The sequence below is a fragment of the Pyrgilauda ruficollis genome, unplaced genomic scaffold (assembly GCF_017590135.1).
Source record: "Pyrgilauda ruficollis isolate IOZ18807 unplaced genomic scaffold, ASM1759013v1 scaffold161, whole genome shotgun sequence".
NCBI classification, from domain to species: domain Eukaryota; kingdom Metazoa; phylum Chordata; class Aves; order Passeriformes; family Passeridae; genus Pyrgilauda; species Pyrgilauda ruficollis.
This window is the reverse complement of record NW_024514876.1, coordinates 163,483-190,324: the sequence shown is the minus strand read 5'-3', so window position 1 is coordinate 190,324 and position 26,842 is coordinate 163,483. Positions and strand designations below refer to the sequence as shown.

At 40.2% G+C, this 26,842-nt stretch overlaps 1 protein-coding gene across 1 annotated transcript; it reads right to left on the bottom strand.

The window, feature by feature from the left end:
* Window positions 1-869: 869 nt before the first annotated feature.
* Window positions 870-24,596, bottom strand: MPP3 (membrane palmitoylated protein 3). Its single transcript, XM_041462999.1, has 19 exons — window positions 24,471-24,596; window positions 22,755-22,865; window positions 21,280-21,398; window positions 20,712-20,789; window positions 17,945-18,025; window positions 17,327-17,464; window positions 16,331-16,412; window positions 15,441-15,526; window positions 13,920-13,994; window positions 12,804-13,000; window positions 10,968-11,032; window positions 9,818-9,838; window positions 8,114-8,155; window positions 6,865-7,029; window positions 6,119-6,199; window positions 4,646-4,739; window positions 3,798-3,906; window positions 2,535-2,657; window positions 870-1,208 (listed from the first exon to the last, which is right to left on the bottom strand). The coding sequence occupies exons 2-19, from the start codon at window positions 22,777-22,779 to the stop codon at window positions 1,029-1,031; spliced, it is 1,761 nt and encodes a 586-aa protein (XP_041318933.1). The 5' UTR covers window positions 22,780-22,865; window positions 24,471-24,596; the 3' UTR covers window positions 870-1,028.
* Window positions 24,597-26,842: the final 2,246 nt, after the last annotated feature.

The following is a 26,842-nucleotide window of genomic DNA, read 5'->3' as shown; positions in this document are numbered from 1 at the left end:
TTAGATGCTCTGGAAACCTTTACCAGATTTGGAACAGAAGTAGTCATAAATGCTGGAAGATGATGATTTTGATCTGTAGCTCCTCCTTCTAGTGAATAAATGCTGGAAGGATGATGATTTTGATCTGTAGCTCCTCCTTCTAGTGAATAAATGCTGGAAGGATGATGATTTTGACCTGTAGCTCCTCCTTTTAGTGCCCTTTTTGGAGCTGTTCCATTGGTGTCAAGGCTGTGTCCCACCAGGTAGCACAGGCAAAGGTGTTTTGCAGAAACAAAGCTTCTTAACTGTCCTGTTTTAGAACCATATGCAGTTGTTTTCATGTACACTGTAAAAATCTGGGTTTTAGGAGCTGGCCAGTCATACAGGTACACTCAGAGCTTGTTCAGCATGTGTGACTGAAAGTTGGCATAAGCTGTGCATGAGCAACAATACCTGTGAGCTGTGCAAGACAATCTGGAGTACTGGGAAATGTGATGGGCATAAAAAACCCTTTCTATAGCTGGTTTTTAGTGCCTAACTAAAGGATTTGCAATTAATGCTTCTGTGTGAAGGGAAGCATGTTTTGCTGGCCAGTTGTGACTAACTGGCATGGTGAAACCTCTCTCCAAAGAACATTTCCCACCCAGCTGAAGGAGCTTGTTCCCAAGGGGGACTTTATTCTGAGGTTTTAAATCTAGCCACAAAATCTGTGGCCAAAGGACAAACCTTCCATCTTGTCAGTGTCTCAGCACAAAATGCTTTGCAAGTATGGGAACCTCTGCACTATTTCCAGTCTGAAGATCAGTAAAAGACTGGACTGGCTTATTTGGTCTGAGTATCAACTTCTAAATGACAGCTGCTATTCAAAATTTTGACTCAGAAAGGCAGTGTCAGCTTGTGACATTGTTTAGTCTTTCCTCATACAGTCTTTAATTATTGCCTTCTAGGTAAGACCAGCAGTTCTGAAGCAAATTCAATGACTTCCCTTTTCTAATTTATGTATTTACAGGACATTTTTATACAGTCTTTCCCTTAAACATGGTAACAAGCTATGACCTAACCCAGCTGACTGGCACCCAAAATGAATCCTTGTTTAGTTTATCTAACACAGTTTTCAGCTCATTACATGCACTCTGGAGATCTTCTTTCACCAGTACAGTGTCAATTAAATGGCCATACTGCTCTTCAATGAATGCTGCTGAATTTATAATTTCCTGCTGTTCTTCATCCTGCTGATCAACACAAGATGTTGGTATGAAATTTACAGCATGTCCTTCTGGTTACTAGCATTTTAAAGTATATTAGCACAATGAGTCATTACTCTGAGAACATGTCACAAAAGCTGCTACCATTAGGAAAAGGTATTGAAGATATTAAAACTGAGATCAAGGAGCAGTATGCTACAAGCAGCTGTTCCAAAAAATGCAAGGGGCCTCAGGGAAGGGGGAAAATATGTTACAGGAGGGACATAAAATGGTAATAATTAATTTAATGTAGTTAGAGTTGCTGCCTAACCCAAGATATGGGAACCACACTCCTCAAAAACTGAAAAGAAATGCTGCATACATTGTCCAAGTTCAGTATTTTTGAGGGCTTACACAAAAACTATTGTATTTTCCTCCTCGAGCCAGGTCTAATAAGCTCTCAGAGGAATATAAGATACCCAAGATAGCTCAGCTACCTTTGGAGGCATAGAAATAAGCAGGATGGCTTCTGCTGCAGTGTTGGAAACAAAAAGGTTTAATAAAAGGCAAAATAACAAACAGAAAAAAGTGCAAGAGATCTTGCTCGTGGTAAAACACCTCACAAAAGCCATTACTCCTTTGTTCTCTTCTTTTTCTACCCAATTGTTCAGGCAAGACATTTTGGCTTCTATCCAATTAGCTACCCTTAAGCTTGAGGTGAAGTTTCCAAGGTCCTACGAGGTGGCTTTTCACCTAACTGATGAAAGAAACTTCTGGGCTTCTTTCCTTTTTTAGGGAGACAAAGGATAGTTTTATCACTCTGTCAACAAGGGGCACACTCCTACAAAAAACCAAGTGAACTAAGTTCTGTAACATAAATTTGAGTTCAGGTTACCCAAAGTAATGACATTATGCACTCTGTTCAGGTTTACACATCACCAAGCTGCAGCTGATCTAGGTTTGGTCCTAAAGACATCCACACACTGTGTTTTGTGAGTGCACCATTAAACACTGGCTGACACTGGTGTGGGTGTCACTTGGGGGTGTAACAAAATTACCTTTTGATGGGCTGCTCATCAGAAATGTAAAATGATTTTTGGTTTATCCGAGTTCAGCAGCAACTTCCCCTGCTGCAGCCTTGATGGTGCACCCAGATCCATATGGAATACTGGCACTTGGCTTCATGTCACTTTAAAACTTTAAAGGAATCAAAAATTCCATTCTGAAGTTCCATCTGAAAGGCTACAGGACCTACTTAGTGCCCCACTTTAACTCTTGTTATGGAAGAGGAGCTCTTTCATGTAACTGAAGTGCTAGCCCCAAGACTTCTTTCATGTCTAAAAAGGAGAGATTAGAAGTTGGAATACTTACAAGGGGGGATGAGATTTCTTCTGACATGTGAGATTTTAAGACATGTTTTTTCTTTTCTGAAATGAGAGGCTTCACAAAGATAACATAAGGCTTAAACTCAGGAGTCCTCAAGTGCTTTACTGCCTGTGAACAGATGATTTTTGGTTATCAGACTTCTTTTTAGTACATGTCCATGAGACTCAAGCTGGTTTCACTGGTACTGTGGTGTGGAGTCCTGTTTCCCACACATCTGACCACAGCAATCTTGCTCTTCAAACACAGGCTCATGAGAGTGTCCTGGCTAGCACACAAGGGTGCATGGAGCATGGCCTGAAGAGCACTGTGATTCCAAGGGGCAAGGACATGGCAAAAAATACTGAGCAAAGTATAAAAAACCCTGACTTCATGGGCAAGTTATGGTTTGCTTTGCCTAAGCAGCCAAACACTGCAAATTTTAAATCTGGAATTCATTTGAGGTAGTACCACAAGCCTTTTCCCAGCCCAGTTACAAAATCTGGATCAAAATTTCAAGTATTAACTCACAGCATGGGGTATTAAGAGCAGGTAATCTGGCACTGCTTACACTGCTCCTGTCCTGGGGTGTTACTGTATTCTGTATCTGCACCCAAAAATGGGTACTGCATCTTTGAGATCCTACAAATGAGAGCCTTGGGGGAGGTGTGGGTGTGCTATGGCCAGTGTTTTTAAAATCAGGACTAGAATGGAATCAACAGCTTTGCTCTAAGGATTCTCTCTAGGACCTGAGCAGGCTGGGACAGGGATGCACACTGGTCCTACAAAGGGCAAAGTCCCACAGTGAGGACTACTAAAGAGACAGCCAGGCTGTGCTGGATTAAGCCCTTTTCTGACCCAGAGATGGGGCAACTGAGAGGTGCTTTAAAAAATTTTTTTCCATTTTCAGTCTCATGTGAAGGATGAGACAATACAGATGTTATAATTCACACCATCACACTCAGAAGCCAATTATTTCCTAATTACAATACACTGTAAGTGTTTTTTGGCCTATCAGCTTTAGCCAGGCCATGCTGTAAATGCCTTAAAGCCAATCATCTAAAATTACCCCTTGTGGTAATTAGCAGTACCCCTACTACAATGCATTTTTTCATAGTTCTATTTCTCTAAATTATCTGTTGTTATTTGCCAGGCATGTCCCAGCTGGACATGTAGGAACTGCAACCACTGCACTGCATTCCCAAGAGTCCCATTCTGCTCAGGCAGCAGGAAATCTTATTTGTGTTCTTTAAAAGAAGCTACAGAACTTACTTCAGGTACCACATCCACCAAACAAACCTTCTTCTTGGCCATCACAGACCGGATTGCCTCCAGACTTGTGCCATACAAATTTTCTTTGTACTCTCCGTGTTCCACAAATCTAAAAAGTCAATACACTTTTAAATACCATCTACAAAAAATATTGAGAATATTTAACTTAGAACATTTGATCTTAGAACATTTCCTGAAGTCACAGCAGTCAAAGAGGGAGGAGAGAGCAGAAAACTGGGGGTGGGTGGGGAGGGATTTTTTTACTTTGTTTTTTTTTCTTCCTTGCTTAGTGGCAATTCTTCATAAATCAGTAACACTTAACCAGCACTACTGACAAAAAGGGGAAGAAGAATGGATATTTTTCACAGAAAACAGAACAAAGCTGGCAAGGCAATGGACTGCAATTCTCCCATCTTTTGGGAGACCTGTAAAGATCTGAACTAGGAGAAAACATGTTCAGGCTCATAATGTCAGGTGTAACACAGGTTAAAATAAATAATATAAAACTTTTGTGAATAAAACTTCTTACTCATCATATTAAACAGACAGTAAGCAGCCCAACTAAGCATCTGTTACTTTCACTAGATTAAATTCTGACCAATCATTATGCAGGTTTAAATTCTAACTCAGGCTCCTCCTACTGATGTTTTTCCTAAATTGCTTCCAGCTAAATGTTTTGAGTTTGCTCTAACAGTCCAGACTCAGTAAAGAGCTTTTTACTTAAAAGCTGAATCCTTCTAATACAGCTTGTCCAACCTGTCACCTGGTTTTAGTATTCATGTGATGTAAAAGTGAACAAGCAATATTTTTAAATAGCCAGTTATAGCAGTATTTTAAAATTAACTCACTTGTTTTGCTGCACATCTGTCTCAAATGATTGCTTAGAAACAAAATTGTATTCTACTCCCTCTCTCTCATGGCTTTTCCTTGACCTTGTTGTATCTAGAAGAGAAGGGAAGCAAGACATGGGAGACACATCAGCCTTTGCAAATGTTTTCTCTACTTAGTTCCAGTCACATTTTCACAACTTTAAACAAGAAAATTGCACAGTGGCAAATTCAAACGAACAAAATATAAATCAGACCATGGAATTTTGTTTTAAACCCAATCTCAAATATTGTATGACCAAAAATGAAGTTGTTTTGCTCCCAGGAGTGCTGTAACTAACAACAAAAAAAAAAAAAATTAGGAAGCATCCTTCTTACACCTGGCAGATTTAGCAGAGTATATCCTACAGAAAACAGTGTAACTTAATTGTTTGGAATTCTGGACTCCCAGAATTTGGCTTTTCTTGGAAAGCTCAAAAATAAAACCAGGAAATATATAAAGTTATATTGAATTTACAGTAAAATATTGATGGCTGTTTCCCAAGGTATTTTGTGCATAATTATGTGAGTTCCTTACTTTTGGTGTAATTTCTTTTTGTAGCTGTTATTACTGTAGGAGAAGTTTGATGATCATTCTACAAATCTGTGCCAGACCATAAAAGTAATGTCTGCTATTTTTTTTGGTGTATGTTTAAATTCAAGTAGAAATTACTCACTTGAGCTCTTTTGCCAGCTTACTGAAGTCTGCCTGAAAAACTTTATTTTTACAGGTCTTAAATAACATATAAACAGTGTCCTCAATGCTAATTTTTTGGATTCAAGAAGTAGCTTGTTAGGGAATTAAAATAAGAATTGATTTTTTCTCTGTGTGTCTGACAATTCCTTTTTTTTTTTAGAAAATAATCCAGTTAGATAAATTCAGTGTAACTCTAGCCACAAAGCCATGCAAGAATCACTAATTTCTCTATTACTCTGACTTCCTTGTTTAAACAGCCTAGATATACTAACTACAACTTAAAATATTGCCCAAATTTTGATTTGATTTATTGCTGTCTGCTTTTTTTTTTTTAACTGCAGCTGTAATCCTGCTCTCAAGAAAAATCACCTTCTTTTAAAACACAATGTTTTGGCTGACTTTTAAGATACTCTATCACACCAGCTCTCTAGTCACATTCTATTTTTCCTCCAGTATTCAGTTTTTCTTTTAACAGACATTGAGAAAATGCAATCTGCCCACTCAGGAAAACACAATTAAAAAACCTCACTGAGCTGACAGATTTCCAAAATGCAGATGTGCCAAGTTACAATGATTTATTCACCTATTAAGGGCAAACAGCATATTACAATGAGAAAAAAAAATGAAGTACTTCATGAAATATTCATATAATCAATAGTCAGAAGAGAAATGATCATTAGTGCAGATGGCAGGACTTTAATTAGACAGCATTTATGGAATACAGATGAAACAAACACAATTCAGTAAATTTTACTCACGTGGAACTGCAACACCATACTCCTGGGGGTTCTCTGACACGACTTTTTGCTTGAGCTCACTTAACTTGGCCCCCAGACAACCTAATAAAATAAAATAAAACTGTCTGATAGGTTTCTGTGTGAAATGAAAATAAATGTATCAGTTTCACACAAAGAATGTGATTTGGAAGTGTGCTTGAAGAAACCTCTTCATGAGAGAACTCATGGCATATTCTGCTTTGAAGATCAGCAGGAATAAATTTAATTCTTTGAACAACTGCTGGACAATCCCCTGGCAGACACTAAATCAGGAAATCTGATCTTAGCAGTCAGTTCTATGAGATACCCCTGAATTTTAGGGCATCCTGAGACACTGGCTTAGCACAAGGCTGATAAGCTGAATTGAAATGACATGCAAAATCTTGTTAGATAAGTCTAACATCTGCCTCTTCATCAATAGTTCTGACAGCCTAAACACTGGAGTAAAAAGCAAGGGAAAGTGAGTCAGAAAAATGAGAAATAGTCCTGCATGATTATTTTTAGAAGGATCTGGTGAGTTTGATTCCTTGCTTAGCTTTTTTTCCTTTTTGTTTTTTAATGTAATTTAAAATAAAAGAGCAAGTTCTGACAAAAACCAGAAAAATATTTTAAAAACCCCACCAGAACCACAAAAACCCCCAATCCAAACACCTAAAGAAAACCTCTGGAAGTGCAGGATAAGGGAAGAGGAAAAATGTGAAAAACTTTGAACACACTGGGTACCTTACCAATCAAAACCACCAGCCTCTGCTGTTCACCAGGCTGTTGCTGATATTTTGTGACTTCTTCATATGTGAGGAACTCTGCTCCATCTGCCTGCTCTGCTTGCTTGCCTTCACTGCCACTGTTTTCCTTCTCTTTTCGACTTAACCTAAAGCTCCTGCGTAAACCAGCTGGGCACAAAACAGAAAATACATGTTGCCACTTACCCAGATTTTCAAACTTGTTCAGCCTCAAGTTATTGCCTTCAAATGTGAGTTATTCCCACAAATTTTGTTTCTAATCAAATCACTACAGATGTGCTCAATTATAGGAGAAATCTGTAACAAAAGCTGCTACCATTAGGAAAGGTGTTGAAGATATTAAACCTGAGATCAAGGAGCAGAATGCTGCTGGCAGCTGCTCCAAAAAATGCAAAGGGCTCCAGGGAAGGGGGAAAATATGGATATGGGAGAGAAAACATAACATCCCATTGAGTATGGGAGAGAAGACCTCATATATGGGATAGAAAACTTAATATCTCACTGCATTTGGGATAGAAAACCTAACATCCCATTGAGTATGGGATAGAAAACCTCACATATGAGATAGAAAACCTAACATCCCATTGCATATGGGATAGAAACCTTAATATATGGGATAGAAAACCTAACATTCCATTGCATATGGGATAGAAACCTTAATATATGGGATAGAAAACCTAACATTCCATTGCATATGGGATAGAAAACCACACATCTCATTGAATATTGGGGTAGAAAACCTCATATATGGGATAGAAAACCTAACCTCCCATTGCATATGGGATAGAAAATCTAACATCCCATTGCCTATAGGATAGAAAACCTCACATATGGGACAGAAAACCTAACATCCCATTGCATATGGGATAGAAAACCTCACATATGGGATAGAAACCTCACATATGGGATAGAAACCTCACATATGGAATAGAAACCTCACATCCCATTGCCTATAGGATAGAAAACCTAACACCCAACCTATAATAAAATCCCCCTCATCTAACTTTAGCTGCCAAGTATTGGTTATGCCAAAGTCAGATTATACCTCTTCACAGAGATAATTTACTTTATGAAGGTATGTGAAATTAATTTAATAGTCCAGTTTAAATTTTTTAATGTGGAAGTTGGGTTTTTGGGGGGGTTTATTGGGTGGGGGTGTTTTGTTTTCATTTTGGTTCTGGGTTTTTTTGGAGTGGGTGTGCTAGGGAAGAGGTAAAGGGTTTTGGTTACTCACCTATGTAGTGTCCATTGAAATATCCTTCACAGTCACAGTCTTCTGTAAATTAAAAGCAAGGAAGTGGGGGTAGGGCACAGGGAAAAGGAGAGTGAGAGGGAGGAAGGAAATATCTTAGACTATGTGTGTGATACAAGTCTGGCTCATTGGCAAGGAAAGAAATTTTATATCCTGCATTGTTTGCACATACTTTTTAAAAATAATCATTGCTAATACTAAAAAAATATCTGCCTTGACTAATGGTTTATATTTGAAAAAATTCTTGACTTTGATATTGAACTAGAGAATTTTATATCTTGGTATTTACAGTTCCCAGAGTTTATGCTTTGCAGCATTCATGACATTTGATTAGTGCTGCTGGTGAAAGTATGAGACTCAGGCTTAAGTAAAAAAGAAGACTCCACAAACACAGAGCTCTTTTTTACATTAATAACTTTATAAATGAGTATGATTATGTAAGAAAATTGCCTATTCTGATATTTCATTATCATTTGGACTTGAAAAAAGGGCATCAGAAATGACAAAGATGAACTCTAACCCTCTTCATTTTGACCAAGTTAAATTATCTTTATTAAAAAAAATAAAGATTTGATGCTCTGGTCATATGCACATATGTAAAATACCATGTTAAAAATTCCCAACCTCCTCAAATTACAACCACTCCCAAGGCCCCTGAAGTGTGCATAATAAAACCATGATAATTAGCTGCAAAAATATGCTCTGCAATCCTAAGAGAAATACTGAGTTCTCAAACTTCCTGAAAGAGGGATGCCTAGTTAATTTAGACACCTTGTAATATTTACAGAACTCTACTCATTTTGAGGTGGTGGTGTATGGGATAAACCCAAGCATAAGCAAAAATATATAGCATTTAAACCTTTAAGCAAAGGTGCCAGCCAAGAGAGGACTTTGGTTTTTAATGAATAGTTTTAAATCAAGCAATGCCAATGTGTACTCCCAAAATACTGGAGTTTAAGAAATGTAGAGAACATTGAGAAAAAAATACAAATATAGAAAAAATACAAATAGCAATAAGATCAATCCATAGCTAAGGTCAGAGCTGTTTTGTTTGTTTATTTTCTGCTGTTCAAGGCAGGCTCTTTCAGACTGTGCTTTGACAGCTGGCCATGCCTGCTATACTCTTATCACAAAATGTGATCTGTACTTTCATCAAAGCTGATGGAATACTTCATACTTGGAATGTGAAGATCAACAAGTAACTGTAATGTGAAAAAAACACCACAGCATATGGAATTCAACAGGAAATACCTGATATTTGGAAAGGCAGCTGGTACATGACACATAAACTGCATAAGCCCAACAGAGTTGCTCATAATGAAAATAACACAGAAAAAATGAAGACAAATCAATTAGGATTGACATGGGTGCCCTAAAATGTTAAACCCCAATTATTTATTTATTTTTTAAACATACAAAGACTGCATTTAACTTGCAAGTCTTTGAACCTCACTCAGAAACCTACAGAACATGTAAATACATCTCAGAAGGCAAATTTTTTCTCTTGAATCACAAGCAAACTTGGAAGTTACCATTACTTCAGTCATCAACCTGAATTAGATTAGTTTAAATAATAATTCACAAAGAAAATGTCCAATATACCTACTGTTCCCTTTGGGATTTTAGAAAATTTTATTATTTTAGAAAATACTTTGGTTGTAGAAAGTGAGTTAGGAGAGCACCTACCTTTGTCAGAAGACTGATCATCTATAAGTTAGCATGAAAGGCAGAGTTGGGATGATATTAAAAGATGGACAAATAATTGAGCAAAATTAGAGCAAATGGAAAGGAAGGTTCTGGTTTAATTTGCTTAACAGGCTTTTCTATCTTAAAACAATACCCTTATCAACTGATTAAAGAATTTGGGGCTGAAACGTAGTTATTATAACCAGTTATCAGCTTAATTGTCTTGATAACATCTGAGATAAAGCTTAAGCAGCACTCCTCCTTACATGCCTCCTCATTTGATTGTAATGGAAACTAATTTGGAAAAGCTTCATTTAAATCAATAATGCTATTTCATAACTTGATTGAGCATCTGCCCTCTTTGTAGCATGAGAACACCTGCAGCTCATCATGCACCAAAGGCACAAATTCACTCCTGTTACTCCAAAGGATTTCCAAAATCCGTGTCTACACAAGGGTGGCAGTCCTAGCACAGTCCTGGCTGCACACAGTCACAGCCTTCCCCCCACACCAACAGTGCTAAAGTACCAAGAGCAACAGAAACACAGCTTGGGATAATTGTAACTCCTTCTGCTTTCCAGCACTTCCTAGCAATTTCCTCACAAGGAGAGTTTTGTGAATAGTTCAGTGACAGAGACTGCAGAGCTGTGAACAACAATCACTCTGAAGTCTGCTTAACACCAACTCTGTAACATTAAGCCTGAAATACAGATTATATTTCCAGCTCCAGTGATTTTTATCCTCCTTAAACTTACACTTTATTTTCACATGAGTTTAGAGTAGTTTCATGCACTCATGTAATAGTTTTGGGAAGTATACATTAGGTTATATTTCAGCTTTCAAGTTTCAAATCATAGAAAAAAGTGTGAGCAAATTTTTAAGGCATCTAAGTATGTAAGGCTTCATGTTCTTGAGAGCAGGGAGAGAGGGACAGCTATGATTTTTGAAAACAATAAGCACTTACAACACTGGATAAAGCTCAAATCCTCCTCCTCCTCCCTTGTGTCCATGCATATCAACCAATGGCAGATGGTAATTAAAATATCAATCAGTGGTGAAATACACTCAAACACATCATTATTGAAATAACAGAAAAAACTGAGAACTTAGTATCAATTAAAACATCACTGAGAGAACAGAACAGACTTACATAATGGTTTCTTCAGAGTTCTGGTATTCTGCAGAGTGCCTGTTGTTCTCCTGTAAGTCAGTCGTCTGAATAGAAAATAATTCTATTTTAGAAATGTAAACTCAGAATTATAGAGAATTTATAGCATGGGAAATAAAGAATGACATAGTGCTTTTTCTAAAAAAAAATTAAAATGTCTCTGATTCAACTATTTAAAAGGCTTTATTTAAAACTATGACAGTCTCAGATTGTTACCCAGATTACTCAGATTGTTTTCTTTTCACTCCCTCCACTGGTAAGGGAATGAAAAGAAAATTCTAAAACATTTTATGCTTTCATATAGTAGAGCACAGAAATCAATAGTTTATCAGTCTGGGTTTTCTTTCTATTTCACTTTTGCCCACGTGATCTTTTTTTGCAACATGGATTACTCAGATTGTTTTCTTTTCACTCCCTCCACTGGTAAGGGAATGAAAAGAAAATTCTAAAACATTTTATGCTTTCATATAGTAGAGCACAGAAATCAATAGTTTATCAGTCTGGTTTTCTTTCCATTTCCCTTTTGCCCATGTGATCTTTTTTTGCAACATTAAGAAAAGTAGATAACCTTTGTCCAAAGCAGTAAGAGCTGTGCATAAGTAGAAATTATCCACCTTTTTCCAGATCAGTTTGAAGTTTTCTGTTATTTACTAGTAAACAAACCAAGTTACCCAGCTTGTGTGAAAATGTAAGAACAGACCATCAAGTAAAATTTTCCTTCAGTGTTAAAATCACAAACCAGATCAAAATTCCTATTTGTTCAACACCTCCCACCAAAAACCCAACACCAAAAGCACCCCAACAGCCCAGCACAAAAATCCAACCCTCAAGAAACCCCTCTCTGCTGGCAACTGAAACCACAATTTCCTCCCAAGTGGTTTTTTACAATATTTATAACAGAGAAGAGATGCTGCTCAGGCAATTCTACAGTCACTCAGGGGAAACAGACACTGAAGCAATTTCTATATTCCTTTTATTTGTACATATTTTTACTTGTTTACAACGTTGAAAAAATTTAAAAGACTGCAGTGCAGCAGTGTAGCAGCATTTTTTGATATATCTGCATGCCCAGGAAGAAGGAAACAGCTGTAGAGGCAAAATTTGCCTCATGTTTCAAAGGAGCTTTCATGTAGTGGAGCCAAGACCTCAATTAGATTTCCAACCTTATGGAAATCATGCAGGCCAGCAACAGCATCAGACCTGTTCAATTGTTAGATACCCTCCCTGTAACACCTACAAACCAAAGAACACATTTATAGTGATTTGCAGCAAGTGAGACCAGTGGATTAAAACAGATTCCTTCTCAAAATAGCATTTCTGTAAAGACAAGAACTGAGGGATATTTTGCTTTAGAAGGTACATGTATCTTGCTGTGAAAACAGAGAAACTTCAAGCTCTGGAAGCTAAATACCCTCTTAGGAGCCAGAAGAAAGATCAGATCATAATATCTCTGCATAAATTCAAAATAATGACAATACATCTGTGGAAGTACAAGGTTGTGAAATACAGTCACATAACCATAAGCCAAGATGGTTAAGAGACTGATACTTCACATTTCATTTCATACATGTTTGTTTAGCAAGTGCTTCTGTCCTCATGCTACAAAGCATTAAGACAATGGCAAAATACTCAAATCAAGCCAGGAAGTTTATGATATAATTGGAGAAGATGGAGCTTTTTAGCACTTTCCTCTTAGCTGTATTTACCCTGGCATGACAGTGCCTTTCATTTTCTGTGAAAAAATCCCAGCATAAAATCAATATATCAATATATATACATGTGAAAGAAAAATAAAACCTGTAATCTTTGCTGACAAACCTTTCTTGGAACTGTTTTGAGGGGATCAAGCCTGCTCTGAGGTTGGTATCCCCAACACGCTTGGCTTGCCACCACGTGGGATCATCCTGGCTCACAACTTCCAGCACGTGGCGTCGCTTGAACGGCAGCCCGGCTTCCTGGCAAGGAATGGCTTTGTCTTCTTTGGGGTTATAGCAGAAAAGTGCCCTCATAAACACCTTCAAAAGAAAGGTAACACGTCATTTCTTCTTGTCCTATCTGGAATTTCAAATAGCTGCCTTTAAAAGGCTTTCCCCAATGCTAACACTGCTAGCTATACCTCCTGCAAGCACTCCAAAATACAGACACCTAGCAGATCTATGCAGAAAAATAAATTAACTTTCCAGCATCTACCCAGTAGTTATATTTCAGAATTGTGGAACATGAGACTCAAAAGACCAAAGTTCCAAGAAACACAGATCACAATCTACATTAAGTACAAAATGCAATAAAGGAATGGTTGAAAAAAAACCAAGGGGAGAGAGAAAACAAAAATGGATTTCTGATTAAGTTGCCCAGTTGTAAACACTGCCCTTAAAATGTTCCTTTAATGCATCAAAACCTACTATTCAACTTTGGATTTGTATCTTAACACAATTTAACACAACAGCAGAACCACTTCTGAAAGTGATTTGTGGGCTTCAAGGATCAGCAACCAAGAGAAGGGAGGCAGAGAGACTGACAGAGGAATTGTGAGGGACCGGCTGAGCCATCACTTATTGCTGATCAGGTAGGGCAGATGAAATGGGCTGATGGGGTCACACAGTGAATGCAGCTCTGCTTGTGGAGAGGTCCATTTTCACTCAAGTGAGTGGCAAAATGCCCAGAGATAATGGACAGATTTCAGCTGCCGTGGTGAGAGGAGACAGCAGAACACTAAATTTAATTACACGTACCAAAAAGAAGAGGCAGGATTTCAGAAATGCTATAAAAGAACATGTGCCAAGATGGAGAAGAGTCATGAACAGAAGGGTACTGCACAAGAAAGCACTCTGCTATCTTTGTAGCTCAATTAGGAGTCTGTGGCACTTCCCACTGGAGCAGGAATGCTGCATTTACAGAGCTGTGAAGATGTGCCTCAGCGTTTCAGCTGCATACCTTGCTGTCTTTTAGACGATCTTCTTCTTTGATGGCTGGAATTATCTTCAGTGTTATTGACCCTTGAGACTGAGCCTGAGAAAAACAGAAATGGTTTTTTACTTTGAAAGCAAGACAAGGATACAATGCAGACTATTCAAGCTCCAGTTAAGGAGCTAGCAGCTGTCTCCTCAGAACTCTAACAGGCCAAGCTAATCCACTCTTTAACTGCATTACAGAGAATATCAGGATGTTCCATGACTCCACAACAGTGTCTTGCCCATGGAGACATCCACAGTAACTACTTGGCTAAAACTTATTAAGACCTGCATTAAAATTCCTTTGTTTGCTTTTAGCAATTGCATTAATTTCTGGGCTACAGTTCAGAGTACATTACATACTTCTGTGGCTTTTAGTACAACACTGACTTAAATTTTTGCAGATTAATAATTTTAAAGTGCTGCTTTGAAAAATATTGCTGTGTTTTCTCCACATAGTGACTAACTTGTTAGGATGAAATATAAGCATCTACAAAATAAACACCTACTTTCACTCCATAAATCTTTGCTAGGAAATTAAAATTATTAGTTATAGTAAACTAAAAAGCACTTCTAGGTCCTTCAGAAATCTAGAATGGGTTTATCTCATCTGTTTTAGATGCCTTATTTTGCATGAGATGAACTGTGTTGTAGGGAAGCCTGCAATTCTGCACAGATTAAAAAGCAAACACAAAAATCTGTAGCTTTTCTTCAAAAAGTAAACCATGAAAAAGAAAGTGTTACACTTCAGGCATTAACTCACATGGGACATATGTAATTAGAAATTACACAGGACAGATAAATAGCATCCCAAGATCCCCATAAATTAAACTTTACACACTATTTCAAAGTGGTTTTGACACCCTCTGCCCCCCAAGTTAAAAGCAGTCATTGGCATTATTTGGGATTGTTTGATCTAAATTGAAATTAGGTGATGGAACTGACACCTTACTGCGTCCCTAACTCCACTCCACACCAAGACAAGGGGAAACCACACCACAAGAGGGAAATCAGAGATAAAGAAGCAGAAGAGCTACAACACTTTCTACCAAGATTTGTGGGTATTCATGTTAGAGAAGCTTGAAGCAAGAAATTGCTCATGTCACCAGGAATCTGCTGGTAAAGAACAGACTGACAGATCTACTGAGCACACAGACAGACTCTCTTCAGCTTCCTAACACACCACATTATGGATCATCTTCTAGGAGTGTATTTATAATTTGCAGTTTGCTTGCCATAAACAAAGCATTAAAGGGAAGTTCTTGACAGAGCAACATGTTAGCTTTGTATTTGTATCTTACTTGGTACCAATCCAGTTCGCAGAAGTTTCTGAAGTCAAAAGGAGAAGACTAATCCACTGGGAGAAGAAAAACTCTTAATGCAAAGACAAGCAGGGATTGCATCTTTTAGCTCTATATTTTAAACTCATGGTTAAATTTCATCATCTACTGTAATTACTAGATCACCAAACAGAAAAGATCTTGAAATGAAAATCAGTGCAGACCAAAATCTGACTTATTTCTTCTGGTCGTTTGTGAAGCACAGTAATACCATTGACTTCTCTTAGTTCATCTCCAACATGGACAAGACCTGAAAAGATGGTAAGTAAATTAAAATAGGTCTAGAGACTGGAAAGCACTACTCCTCTGATGTCCAGCCTAAGTCATTAGCATGTCCTTCCTCTCCTCCCTCATCCAGACTGATGGATTTAATACCAAAGCCAAGTGCCTTTGTTGGAAATGTGCCTCACAGTCTCCTGCCTTTATTCCCAATGGCACTTTTTTTTTTCCATGCAGCACAGCTCACAGGAGAGCAGCATGCAGACAGGCAACTTGTGGCAAGGTACTCTGGAAAATCACTATTTGGATCAGTGTTAAGTATACAAAACTAGTTTCACGAGTGTGCCCAAATCTTATGAAGTCAGGAGACACACAGGAATATAAAGGCAAGAATGACATGTCTGTCACCTGACAGATCAATACTTCACACTCACAGAAAAATGCTAGAGTAAATTTTTTTAACAAGCCGTGAAGAGGCTCTACAAGATTTAGATTTGTTTATGCAGTTCAATAAGAAATGTTGTACTTGTCATATATATAGCTACTTTTAGCTGACATTAAAGAATTTCTCAGTGAAGCAAACAGAAAACAACACATGATACACTGAATAAACCAAGCTACTAGATTAAAAGTTAAAAACATTCTTTGCATTTTTCTAAAACTCAAACATACTTCTTCCATCTATGTTTTCATTTTTTCCTAATGGCCATTTTAATAAAAAGCATATGTAATTAGATTAACAGATTACTGATGAATCACAGGAATGCTAAGAGCATGCTCAGGAAACTTCAGAGGTTTCCAAGTGCAAGTCAGAAATGTACTACTGCAATCATACCACTGCGATCAGCTGCACCACCTCTCATGATCCTTGCTACAACCACAGCTCCTGTGTTCTCATCTCTTCTGATGGTAGCTCCCTGAAATAAAACATACCCCCCACCCAAAAAAATGTAAGAAGTTTGCCCTGAATTCAGCAACCAGAGAAATAACGTGTATACTATCATGTCTTTTAAACTGGAATTAATTTATTCAATGGATTTCCTCTTTCTCCTTGATGATTTCCACCATTTACTCAAGTTTTGCCCATGCCAAGTGATTATGGGAAGGTGCACCCACCTTCCTTTCTGCTGACTTTGATAAGTGCTTACACTTCCTGCATTACTGTGGTCATCAAAGTCACTCAAGTGTGCAAAACAGCTTATTGTAAGAAATTCTTTCTCCTCCTTCTGAATCTTTACACAATATAGTCAGCACTTTTAACAGGAAAAAACAACAAAAGCCAAGTAATTGGATTTTTTTCCTCCTCCTACCTCTGCTGGCAATACAAAGCTTTAATCAGAAATTCAGTCACTGCTCCCTTCTACTACTGTGATACACAGAAAGCAGATTTCTTTCCCAATACAATTGTTTTTCCTTAGGGAATCAATTCTTCCATTTCCATTTGTATAAAATTAGGACCTTGACAATATAATGCTTATACACAGGTATTAAACACACTCTCACTGACTTTCATGCAAGTGAATGCATTAAGTCATTGGATGTTAGTATCAAAAGAATTAATAGATATAATCAGCATAATTGCTTCAACATATACAGTTTCTTCACTGTGCTTCCTGGCATTACAAACTATGCCCATAAAGCAGCTAAATGCAAAATTGTGGAGGTGCATTTACCATTTACCAAATTATTTTTTATGTTACTCTCTAAGCTTCAGAACACTCCAAGTTTCTGAAGGATATTTGATGACATCTTCAAGTACCTCCTCCATACTCACAATAACACTCTTGCACCATAAAGTTTTATGACTAGAGATGGGTGATCTAATATGTACCAAGGGCTCTTTATTTTTCACTAGCCGAACAATTTTCACTGATTCCTCATCAAAATCATCATCAAAATTGTCAGGTAGAGGTGGAAGAGCTGGGTCAAAGTTCTTCTGTGCTACAGTGTCATGCACTACAAGCATTGCCTGCATAAAGGACATAAAAAACAGTAATGTAATGGAGTAATATTACAATTCCCATTCTCATGTTTCCAGTATTACAGCAGAATTAAACTTCCCCCTTTCTAGCCTCACCACAAATCCCCCAAAAAAGATTTAGCAATTACCTTATCCATAATGTAAACTATATACTGGTAAATGTCAATATTTACAATAAATCCAGGCAACAACAAAAAACAAAGTGGACAATGAAAAGCAAGAAGGTATCCTCTTCTCCTTTTCTTTCCTGGTCCCTCAGAAAACAGTAAGGAAGGGAGGAATGGAAGACAGCATGGTGCATTAAGCTGGAAAACTGTCTCTTTTCAATTTCCTCCACATCCTAAAGTCTGTGCAGGAAATCCCAGTGGAATAGAAGTTTGGAGGATGCTTCTATATAACTTTTCTGTTAAAATGTTCTATCACAATTCTGCAAAGGCATTTCTTTAAGGTCCCCAATGTGGTTTTTACCCTGAGATGTGGTGTTGACAACAGCTGAAGCAGCTCTTTTTCTTCATTATTCACTGGTGCTGTCTGCAACTCTTCTATTACCTTTAAAATAAAAATTTACAACTTCAAAATTAAAGGAGTCCACCAAACAAGGTCATGTATTTAGATTTCTGCTGAGTGTTTGCTAACACCTATCATCCATCAAAGTAGTGTACATAGATCAAAACTGATCCCAGTCCACAGTGCATGAAACCTGAAAGAAACCAAAGTTTCTTTAGCTGTCTTTATTAGATAGTTCAGAAGACAGCATCAGGAATCAGAATAATAATCCCTAAACATACATTTTAAGAGTTATTCCATCAATAGAATTTCAGGAGCGAGTTCTGAAATTTTAAATTCTGTATGGAATACATAAATGATACATGAAACAACACTCTTGTATTATTTGATAAAAGACTTATAACTTTTCTGCAATCATCTAGTATTAACTGTGTGGAACATGCAATATAACTGCCCTTGTTCCCCTGCAAAACCTGGACACCAAAGTATGCCCTGGACTCTCAGGCATTTTAAATGAAAGATGAGAGAAATAATGGAGGCACTACTGCACTGGGCTGAGTGGGTGGGAGGAGAGAGAAAGCAGGGGAGGGAGGAGGAAGGGAAAATGGGTTGAGGCAAAAGAGATTTCCTTGCCCTGTTAAGGGTTCTAAGCAGGGAAGTCATATAGTTCTATAAAAAACTTCTCTGCTATTCTGAAGATGGAAATTTTGTATGACTTGACAGGTAGCAACGCTGAAACTTTTGTGGAGGTGGTACATTGTGTGTGGGAACAGGGAGAGGGGGTGTGCTGCATGTTAAGGGGGGCACTGGGGTCTCCTGACTTTGAAAAGGGAAATATTCCAGCTCCCAAACCTTCCACTGCTCCTTCCTATGCTATGGTAGAAAACAGGTCCATGTAAAGAGCCAGCAAATGCAGAACAAATTTGACTTCACAGGCACAGGGCATCGTGTCACACACAAATCTAAGACACAGCTCTGCTCTGTGAACAGACTGGGGCGTGAACTGATTGAGAGCAGCCCCCAGCAGAGTGACCTGAGGATCCTGCCAGATGAAACATCAGATACATCATGGCAAGGTGTGCTTGCAGTCCAGAAAGAGAACTGTATCCCAGCCTGCAGGGAGAAAAGCAGGGCCAGCAGGTCAGGGGAGGTGATCCTGTCCCTCCTCCTGCTCTCACGAGAGCCCCTCACTCAGAGGTGTGGGGAGATGATCCTGTCCCTCCTCCTGCTCTCATGAGAGCCCCTCACTCAGAGGTGTGGGGAGGTGATCCTGTCCCTCCTCCTGTTCTCACGAGAGCCCCTCACTCAGAGGTGTGGGGAGGTGATCCTGTCCCTCCTCCTGTTCTCACGAGAGCCCCTCACTCAGAGGTGTGGGGAGGTGATCCTGTCCCTCCTCCTATTCTCACGAGAGCCCCTCACTCAGAGGTGTGGGGAGGTGATCCTGTCCCTCCTCCTGCTCTCATGAGAGCCCCTCACTCAGAGGTGTGGGGAGGTGATCCTGTCCCTCCTCCTGCTCTCATGAGAGCCCCTCACCCAGAGCAGTGTTCAGCTCCAGTCCCAGTGCACAGACCTGTTCTAGTGCATCCACAGGAGGATCACCAAAATGCCCAGAGGGTTGCAACATCTCTCCTATGAGGAAAGGATGAGACAGCTGGGATTGCTCAGCTTGGAGAAGAGAGGGCTTGGGGGAGACTTTACTGCTGTCATTCAGTGTGGAAGAGGTTTTACAGGAACTTCTCTGAGCCAGAGGAAGTTTGAGAAGAGGATCCATGTTTACCCCTCAAAGAATTTTCTACCAAGGTCCTTGACATAGAAACCAAGAAACAAAGAAGGATAAATAAGAGAAACCTGCAACTGCCTATTCCAATCAGCACTTTGTTTGTCTCTCCTGACCAATGAGTAAAGTGTAAACTTATGAGTTTTGTAAGAATGTATAAAAATCATGCATGCTATAATAAAAATAGTTTGAAGCCTCCTGAAAATGGAGTGTGTTGCTTTGTGTTGTCTCTGTCTCAATATGACAATTCAGCACATAAAGGAGGCTTACAAGAGAGAAAATCTCTTCACCAAGGCCTGTACTGACAGGACATGGGCAGCTGTTTTAAACTGAAAGAGAGCAGATGGGATATAAGGAAGAATTATATTACCCACATTTTGATTGGATATAAGGAAGAATTTTTTTATGATGAAGGTGGTGAGATGCTAGAACATCTGCATGGTGAGATGCTGGAAACAAGGCTGCCAAGAGAAGTCAGGGATGCCCCAGCACTGGAAATGTTCAAAATCAGGATAAACAGGACTGTGAGCAATCTGACCTAGGAAAAGGTGAGCCTGCCTGTGGTGCTTAGATGAGATCAGCTTTCAAGGTCCCTCCAACCCAAACCAACAGCAGTGCTGCCTGGGTTGTAATGGTTTTAAGGCTGAATGTAAGACTGAATGCTCAGCTGGGATAGTCTATTGAATGCTGAATGCTTTTTTCAGCCTCTCCCTTAGGAAGGCCATTCATATTATCCTTTCTTTCTACATGAATGTGTCCATCTTCACTGGACATTTAATGACTTGGTGTTTTTGAGCTCTCATTTCCTTGATTAATCATGGCCAACAGATTACAAAGACAGTTGGGGAAGATGAGAAATATGTTCACATATAGCACAATTGCAAAGCTTTGATTTGTTAAAAAAGCAGGAATAAATAATAGGAAAATTAGGAGACAAGAATTTTTACTCACATCTTCAACTAATCCTGCTGCACTGTGTAAAACAGGAGTTGGACTCTGTCTTTCATAATGACGGAGCTTTTCATGAATCTGAAAAAAGATTATTCAGGGATATTTCTACAGAGAGATACAAAACTTTGTAAATATACCTACACTGGAATATTTTTCTATTTAAGGAACATAATTTATCTGAGATGTGTCAGAAAAATAATCTCTCTTAGGGTTATTTTTGTTTTGTTTAGGACTCTTAGTTTTCTTTTTGCTCATGGTAGTTTCAGACAGAAAATCTGTGAAGACTTAGGAGCATAAGGGAAAAAAATGAAGCCATTTCACACTACCTTTTAGCTATGGGGTACTGTATCTTCATTTTAGCAAGAAGAGCAGAAAAATTTGTTTCTGAACAAGATATGCTAATTGTCAAACATTATTAATGTTTGTGCTTAAACACACACATGCTTTGGTTGGTACAGAATTCTTAAAAAAAAAATAAAGTCTGGCAAAGTAAATGGTTGATAAATCAAGGGAACAGAGAAAAAGTAAACTGTAAGGAGAATGTACATAAATAAATACAAACTTTTACCTTCATCAGGTAGCTGAGACTCCTTTCACTGAAGACATCCCTAAGGAATCCCATTTCCTCTTTATGATTTGAATCAGGTCTTAGCTGAGATGTCAAAAGGGCCAAAGTTTCATGCAACCCTAAATTTAGATTCAGGACAGAACAAAAACATTGTACACAGCATTTCTCACAGGACCTTCTACTGCAGACTTAACAGTCACTGCATGTATTTGGGTACCACACTGATGATCATCAAATTTGCAGAGAGACTCATGTTTACCTTGTGTTTATCCACCACTCATTTTGCAACACTCCCTTCATAAGTGGCAAACACAGCATCTTATTAAGGCAAAAGCTAACAAAACAATTAAAAAAAATCTTTCACATTTCCCACTTCCGGTTTATTATGCTTTGTTTCCAGAACCCTTTGTTTCTCTCTTACAAATTTTGAATTTTTAGTACCACAGCAGACTCTCAAAATGACTGAATGACCTCCTTTAGCAGCTGTACTTCCCCAGCAGCTTTGCTTACAAGTGTTATCCTGCCCCTTCTACCTCTGAGGCATCTATAAAAAGGCAGGCTTGACCAGAGGAAGAAAGGACACGTGTAGATTTCCATTGTGGTGGAATCAAAGCTTGTGGCTAGTTTTCTAGAAGGTATTTAAATCACCAATATCCCAATTTTGCAGCACACAGGGCAGGCTTGACCAGAGGAAGAAAGGACACGTGTAGATTTCCATTGTGGTGGAATCAAAGCTTGTGGCTAGTTTTCTAGAAGGTATTTAAATCATCCAATTTAAATATCCCAATTTTGCAGCACACGCGGCCAGATTTTTCCTGGTGAACCATGTCTGGGAACACAAGACCAAAACAAAACAGGAAATAAAAAAAGGTGGAGGGAGTTCAAATCTATTCCTGTGGCTATTCTCCACGAACCTTAGAGTGGAGATCCAGGAGACTCAAACTCACTCCTGCTTTAACCCTAAGCATCATTTAATACCTGTGACTCCCCCTGGGCAGCATACTGGAGAAGGCAGTAAGGCAGCCTCGAACAAAGTCACTTATTTTAAGTTAAAAGGAAGAATATTAACAAAGTTTACCAACTCCTGTTCAGAAAATATTAAGAAATGACCCAGCAAGCAGCAGATATATAAGGGCAGATCTTTAATAGGCAGGTGTGGAAGGCACTGTTACACTGAGAGGTCCAGCTTTGCCTACAGGAGCCTGTCAGAATAGATTGAAGTCTATCAGAATATATTCAGGTCTATCAGAATATACTCAGATGCTCCAGGGTTCTCAGAGAACTGTTTCCAGACAAACTTTATTAATTTTCACTTTTTACATTCCACTTTCCTTCTTGTAGGTAATTGCTAAAAAACTCCAGTTGAATTACCTTAATTATGTTACATTTTACTCCAATTTGAATTAATTTTATGTGTGACACACCTATGATGAGATTTCAGCCACTGTTCTGTTGAAAGCATGCAGTTGAGTTACCTGAGTCTTCTGAAAGCACTGGCATGGTTTTGTTCTTATTCCTACAGAAAAATGTTCAACTTCAACCAAGGGGATTGTTTCTTCTTTCTGGACTGTAGTTCACAGGCAGTCCTGAAATGAGCAAACATAATAGCTAAGCTCAAACATGCAAGAAAAATATCAGGCATGTAAAAATAGCAATTTTTCTAGTTTTCAGTTTAACCTGGATCAAGCAGAGTACTGCAGTTATTCTGCTATGCAAGTAACAATGTAAAATACTAGGTTATGTAATGAAATGTAAGTAAAATGAAAAATACTAGGTTATATAATAACCATATTGTATCCTGGATAAAGCTGAGGCTGAAGAGAGTATCTCTCAAGATAGGTAATTTTAACAGGTCTAGAAAACTGTCTGAAAAAACAAGAGAAGTTTAAAGGCTCTGGAAATATCATGTGCAGGAAGATGCCACATCACAAGATGTTCTGGGGCTTCCTAAAAGCTCATCTCAAAGAAATGCAAAAAATTTCAAATTTAATTAATTTTTTAATTAAAAAAACCAAAAACTAAACGGAATCTATGCATATAATTGCCAGTCCAAGATGAAACATTGTAAGTGCCCTGAAACACAATCTTGTTTATGCTTATAAAATTCATTGTAGTAGTACTTGCATAAAAATAAACTTCCATAACAGCACACATACTCCAACTCTTTGCTGAATACAAAAAAGGATTCTCCTTGTGTTTCTACTTGTAGATAAGTCTCTGATATTTTGGTTGCATAAAACAAGTTTGATGGTCTTCCAATTCAAATTTTCTTGACTAGCTGCCTGAAAATACCACAGTACTGCATGGCAAATTAGCATTTCCTTATTTAGAATTTTATAGATTCCAGAGTTTCTCTACAACATAGTGAAATACTAAGCTCAACAGTGTTTTACACCCTGTGTTTTCTACCACTACCATTAATTATTTAGAGAATTATTATTTAGAGAACTCCAGCTATGTTTTGATGCCCAAAACATCAAAACATGGCATCAAAACATAGCTGGAGTTCTCTAAATAAATTAACTGAGTGTTGAAATTTCACTCTATTCCATGGATTGTGCTCCAGTGCATTATATATACCATACCTTTATTTAAGCACTCTTACTATCTATTGCTTAGAAGAAATAAACATTTCACTTACTTCGTGCCAAAGAAATTTATGGGCAACTCATTCAACCACTTTGGTTCCTTGACTATGGAATTTCATTTGACACATATTTAAATCTTCTCAAATAATTAAGGAAGAACTTTAATTGCATACTTCATCTTTGCAACAATGTGTGCTTCCTACAGTCAAATCTACTTAGCACCAACCCCATGAAAAGCCAAGTTATTTTCTAGATTCTTAGATAAAAAAAGCCCGCACAGGAACTTGGAAAACACATTTCAGCATCTTAAAAACCTGAGAGCAAACTCAGGAGCAACAGAATTAGTCGAGTTAGGCACAGCAATCAAAATGGAGGCTTCCCCTAGAGGCATCTTCCACGCTCTGTAAAAATCCCGTTACACAGAGCTGCCTGGAATGAACACTCCAAAGAATGAAAAGCATTCCATACCCAGGGCTGGCTCTCAGAGGTATTAAAATCAGCCCCAGCACGTGATATTTTGCAAGATGGGTCTCAAAACCATGAATCTGTCCTCTCATCATTGTAGCATCAATAGGCTCAAATACACTCTTTAGAAATATCTACCTGAAAGTTAATTCATTTTTCACACATATCCTTGCCCAGCTGCTCCCAAGACTGAATGCCAGAAGCACCTTTCTTACCTAGAAAAAGGGTTGTTAATATTTGGAAAGGGCTAAATAAACTCAACTGATGCTTGCCATGGGGTCAAAGCAGGAGACATAATATGACCTGGCATATCCCCATTAACTTACACAATAAACCTATAGTGGTTCACAGCCTAACACAACATAAAGCTTCTGTAATCCAGATTGTATCATCCAAAGCTTTCAGAAAGCATCTGGAGTTTAACATTTTACATGGCCCTAGCGATTAGGTCAGAAGATACATCACTAAGCGGGCCATAGGTGATAGCTGACGGCCACACAGGATTTCTCCTCCTGTCAAACCTGAGTGAAGCTGCTTCACGAGTACCTACTCTGCACAGAAAAAGACACTATGGTGCTGGCCGAAGCACAAACAAAACCGCACAACCCTGCTGGGCACCGCGGGGCCGGGACTCTTCCCCCGAGCCCCCCGGTCAGGGGCAGCCCCGGCCCAGCGCCCGGGCCCGGCTCAGCCGGACAACCCCTCGAGAGGTGTAGGGCCCCGGTGACGCCCCACCGGCAGCCCCGGGCAAGGGCTGTCCCGCCCCGGAGAGCTTTATGTGAGCTCCGCCGAGCCGGAGGTGATACCTGCGGGCCCAGACATCCTCACGGCTCCACCGCGTACGGAGCGAGGCTGCGCTCCGCACCGGACCGGGGCGAGACGGACTACACCGGCCCTGCCTGAGCTGCTTCCCGAGCCGCGAGGCGAGCACACTCCCGGCCCACATCCACCAGGGAGCCCTAACCCGGACCGAGCCCTCAGGCACACCCAGCACACCCGCGGGCTCCCTCACGCCGGGCCGCGCCTCGAAGGCAGCATCGGAGCCCGGCCCGAAGCGCCGCAAAATGGCGCCGCCCCCGCCGCCTCAGCGGCCCCCGCGCTGCGCCCCGGGCTCGGCGCTGCCCCGGGCCGCCGTTACCTGCGGGAGCGGCCCGGGCTGGGCTCCTGCGGCGCTGGAGGCTGCCCCGGCCGGCCGCGGAGCTGCCCGCAGCCTGCTGCGCACCTCGCTCATGCGCCCTCAGAGCCGTTCTACGCACGCCTCCCTCCTTCCCTGCCTCCCTCCCCCAAGCTGCCGTGGCGTGAGGGGCGGCTGGATCGCCCCGGAGCGGCGGCTCGCAGCGAAATCGGGGTCTCACCACCGTCGGGGTGAGCGGCTGCCGGCTCCGCTCCGGGGGTTCGCCCCAGAGCTGGCGGCTCCGGACGCGGCTGTCCCGGGGGAGCTCCGGGCGCTGGGCGGACCTCGTCCCGGCCTCCAGAATTCCCTTGTTGAAGTCACCCTTGAGGACTGTCCGGAAAGTCCAAAACGCCAGAAATTTATGTCCAAAAAGTAGAGCTTTAACTTGATTCCAATAAAGGGAGAGAGTTTACTGGGGCACACAACCGCGGGGTTTTCTCTCTCGGGGTTTCAGAGGACTCAGCCTCCCTTTTATCCTAACTCCTGGCAGCACGGTGCCCTGTTCCTTTCCCCATCGCTGAGGTACCAGGAGGGTGCAGCCTTCCCGAACCTACCTCATATGTCCCCCCTTGAGCCTGGCATTTTACCCCAAAGTTCAGTCTTGTGCAGACCCTTGCCTATCTCAGGAGCCAAGCTGTCTGGGCCCGCGAACAAACCTGCTGCCCAAAGTCAGCAGAGACATTAAGACCCTTTCAAAGATGTTAACACCCATATCTTCATTCTTTAAATTATTTGTGAAGGCATTAGTAGTTAATTTAGTAGCTGGCACAGGGCTGTGTTTTGAGACCAGTATGAGAATAATGTTGAAAACTGATGGTTTTGGTTGTCGCTTAGCAGTGCTTATCCTAGTCAAGGACTTTTTGTGTCTCATTCTCTGCCAGTGAGGAGATGCACACAAAAGCTGAGCGGGAGAACAGCCAGAACGGGCTATGGACTGGCCAAAGTATGTTCCACACCACAGAACATCACACTCTATATATAAATTGCGGGAGTTTTTGAAAGGGGCACTGACAGGAGTTCAGGGACAGAGTTTGCTATCAGTTGACAGGCGGTGTGATTGTATTGTGCATCACTTGAGTCTTTTTGCCTTGGGTACGTGGGCTCGGCCAGACACCCCTGGCGCGGAACCCGCCCCGACCCCCGGCTCTCCCAGCCCTAGCCCAGCCAGTCTCCACGGCCCAGCCCAGCCCGGTTCACCCCGCCCCGGCTCGGTTCACTCCTCCCCATCCCGGCTCTCCCCGCCCCAGCTCAGCTCAGCCCAGCCCAGCCCAGCCCGGCTCTCCCCGCCCCAGCTCAGCTCAGCCCAGCCCAGCCCAGCCCAGCCCAGCCCGGCTCT

Excerpts from the sequence above, each read along its gene's own strand:
- MPP3 (XM_041462999.1), bottom strand. The coding sequence starts at position 22,779 with ATGCCAGTGCTTTCAGAAGACTCAG. Across the intron at positions 16,413-17,326 it reads TGAAAAATAAAGAGCCCTTG|GGAGCTACCATCAGAAGAGA; the intron begins GTACATATTAGA and ends GTTTTATTTCAG. Across the intron at positions 15,527-16,330 it reads TGGTGCAGCTGATCGCAGTG|GTCTTGTCCATGTTGGAGAT; the intron begins GTATGATTGCAG and ends CCATCTTTTCAG.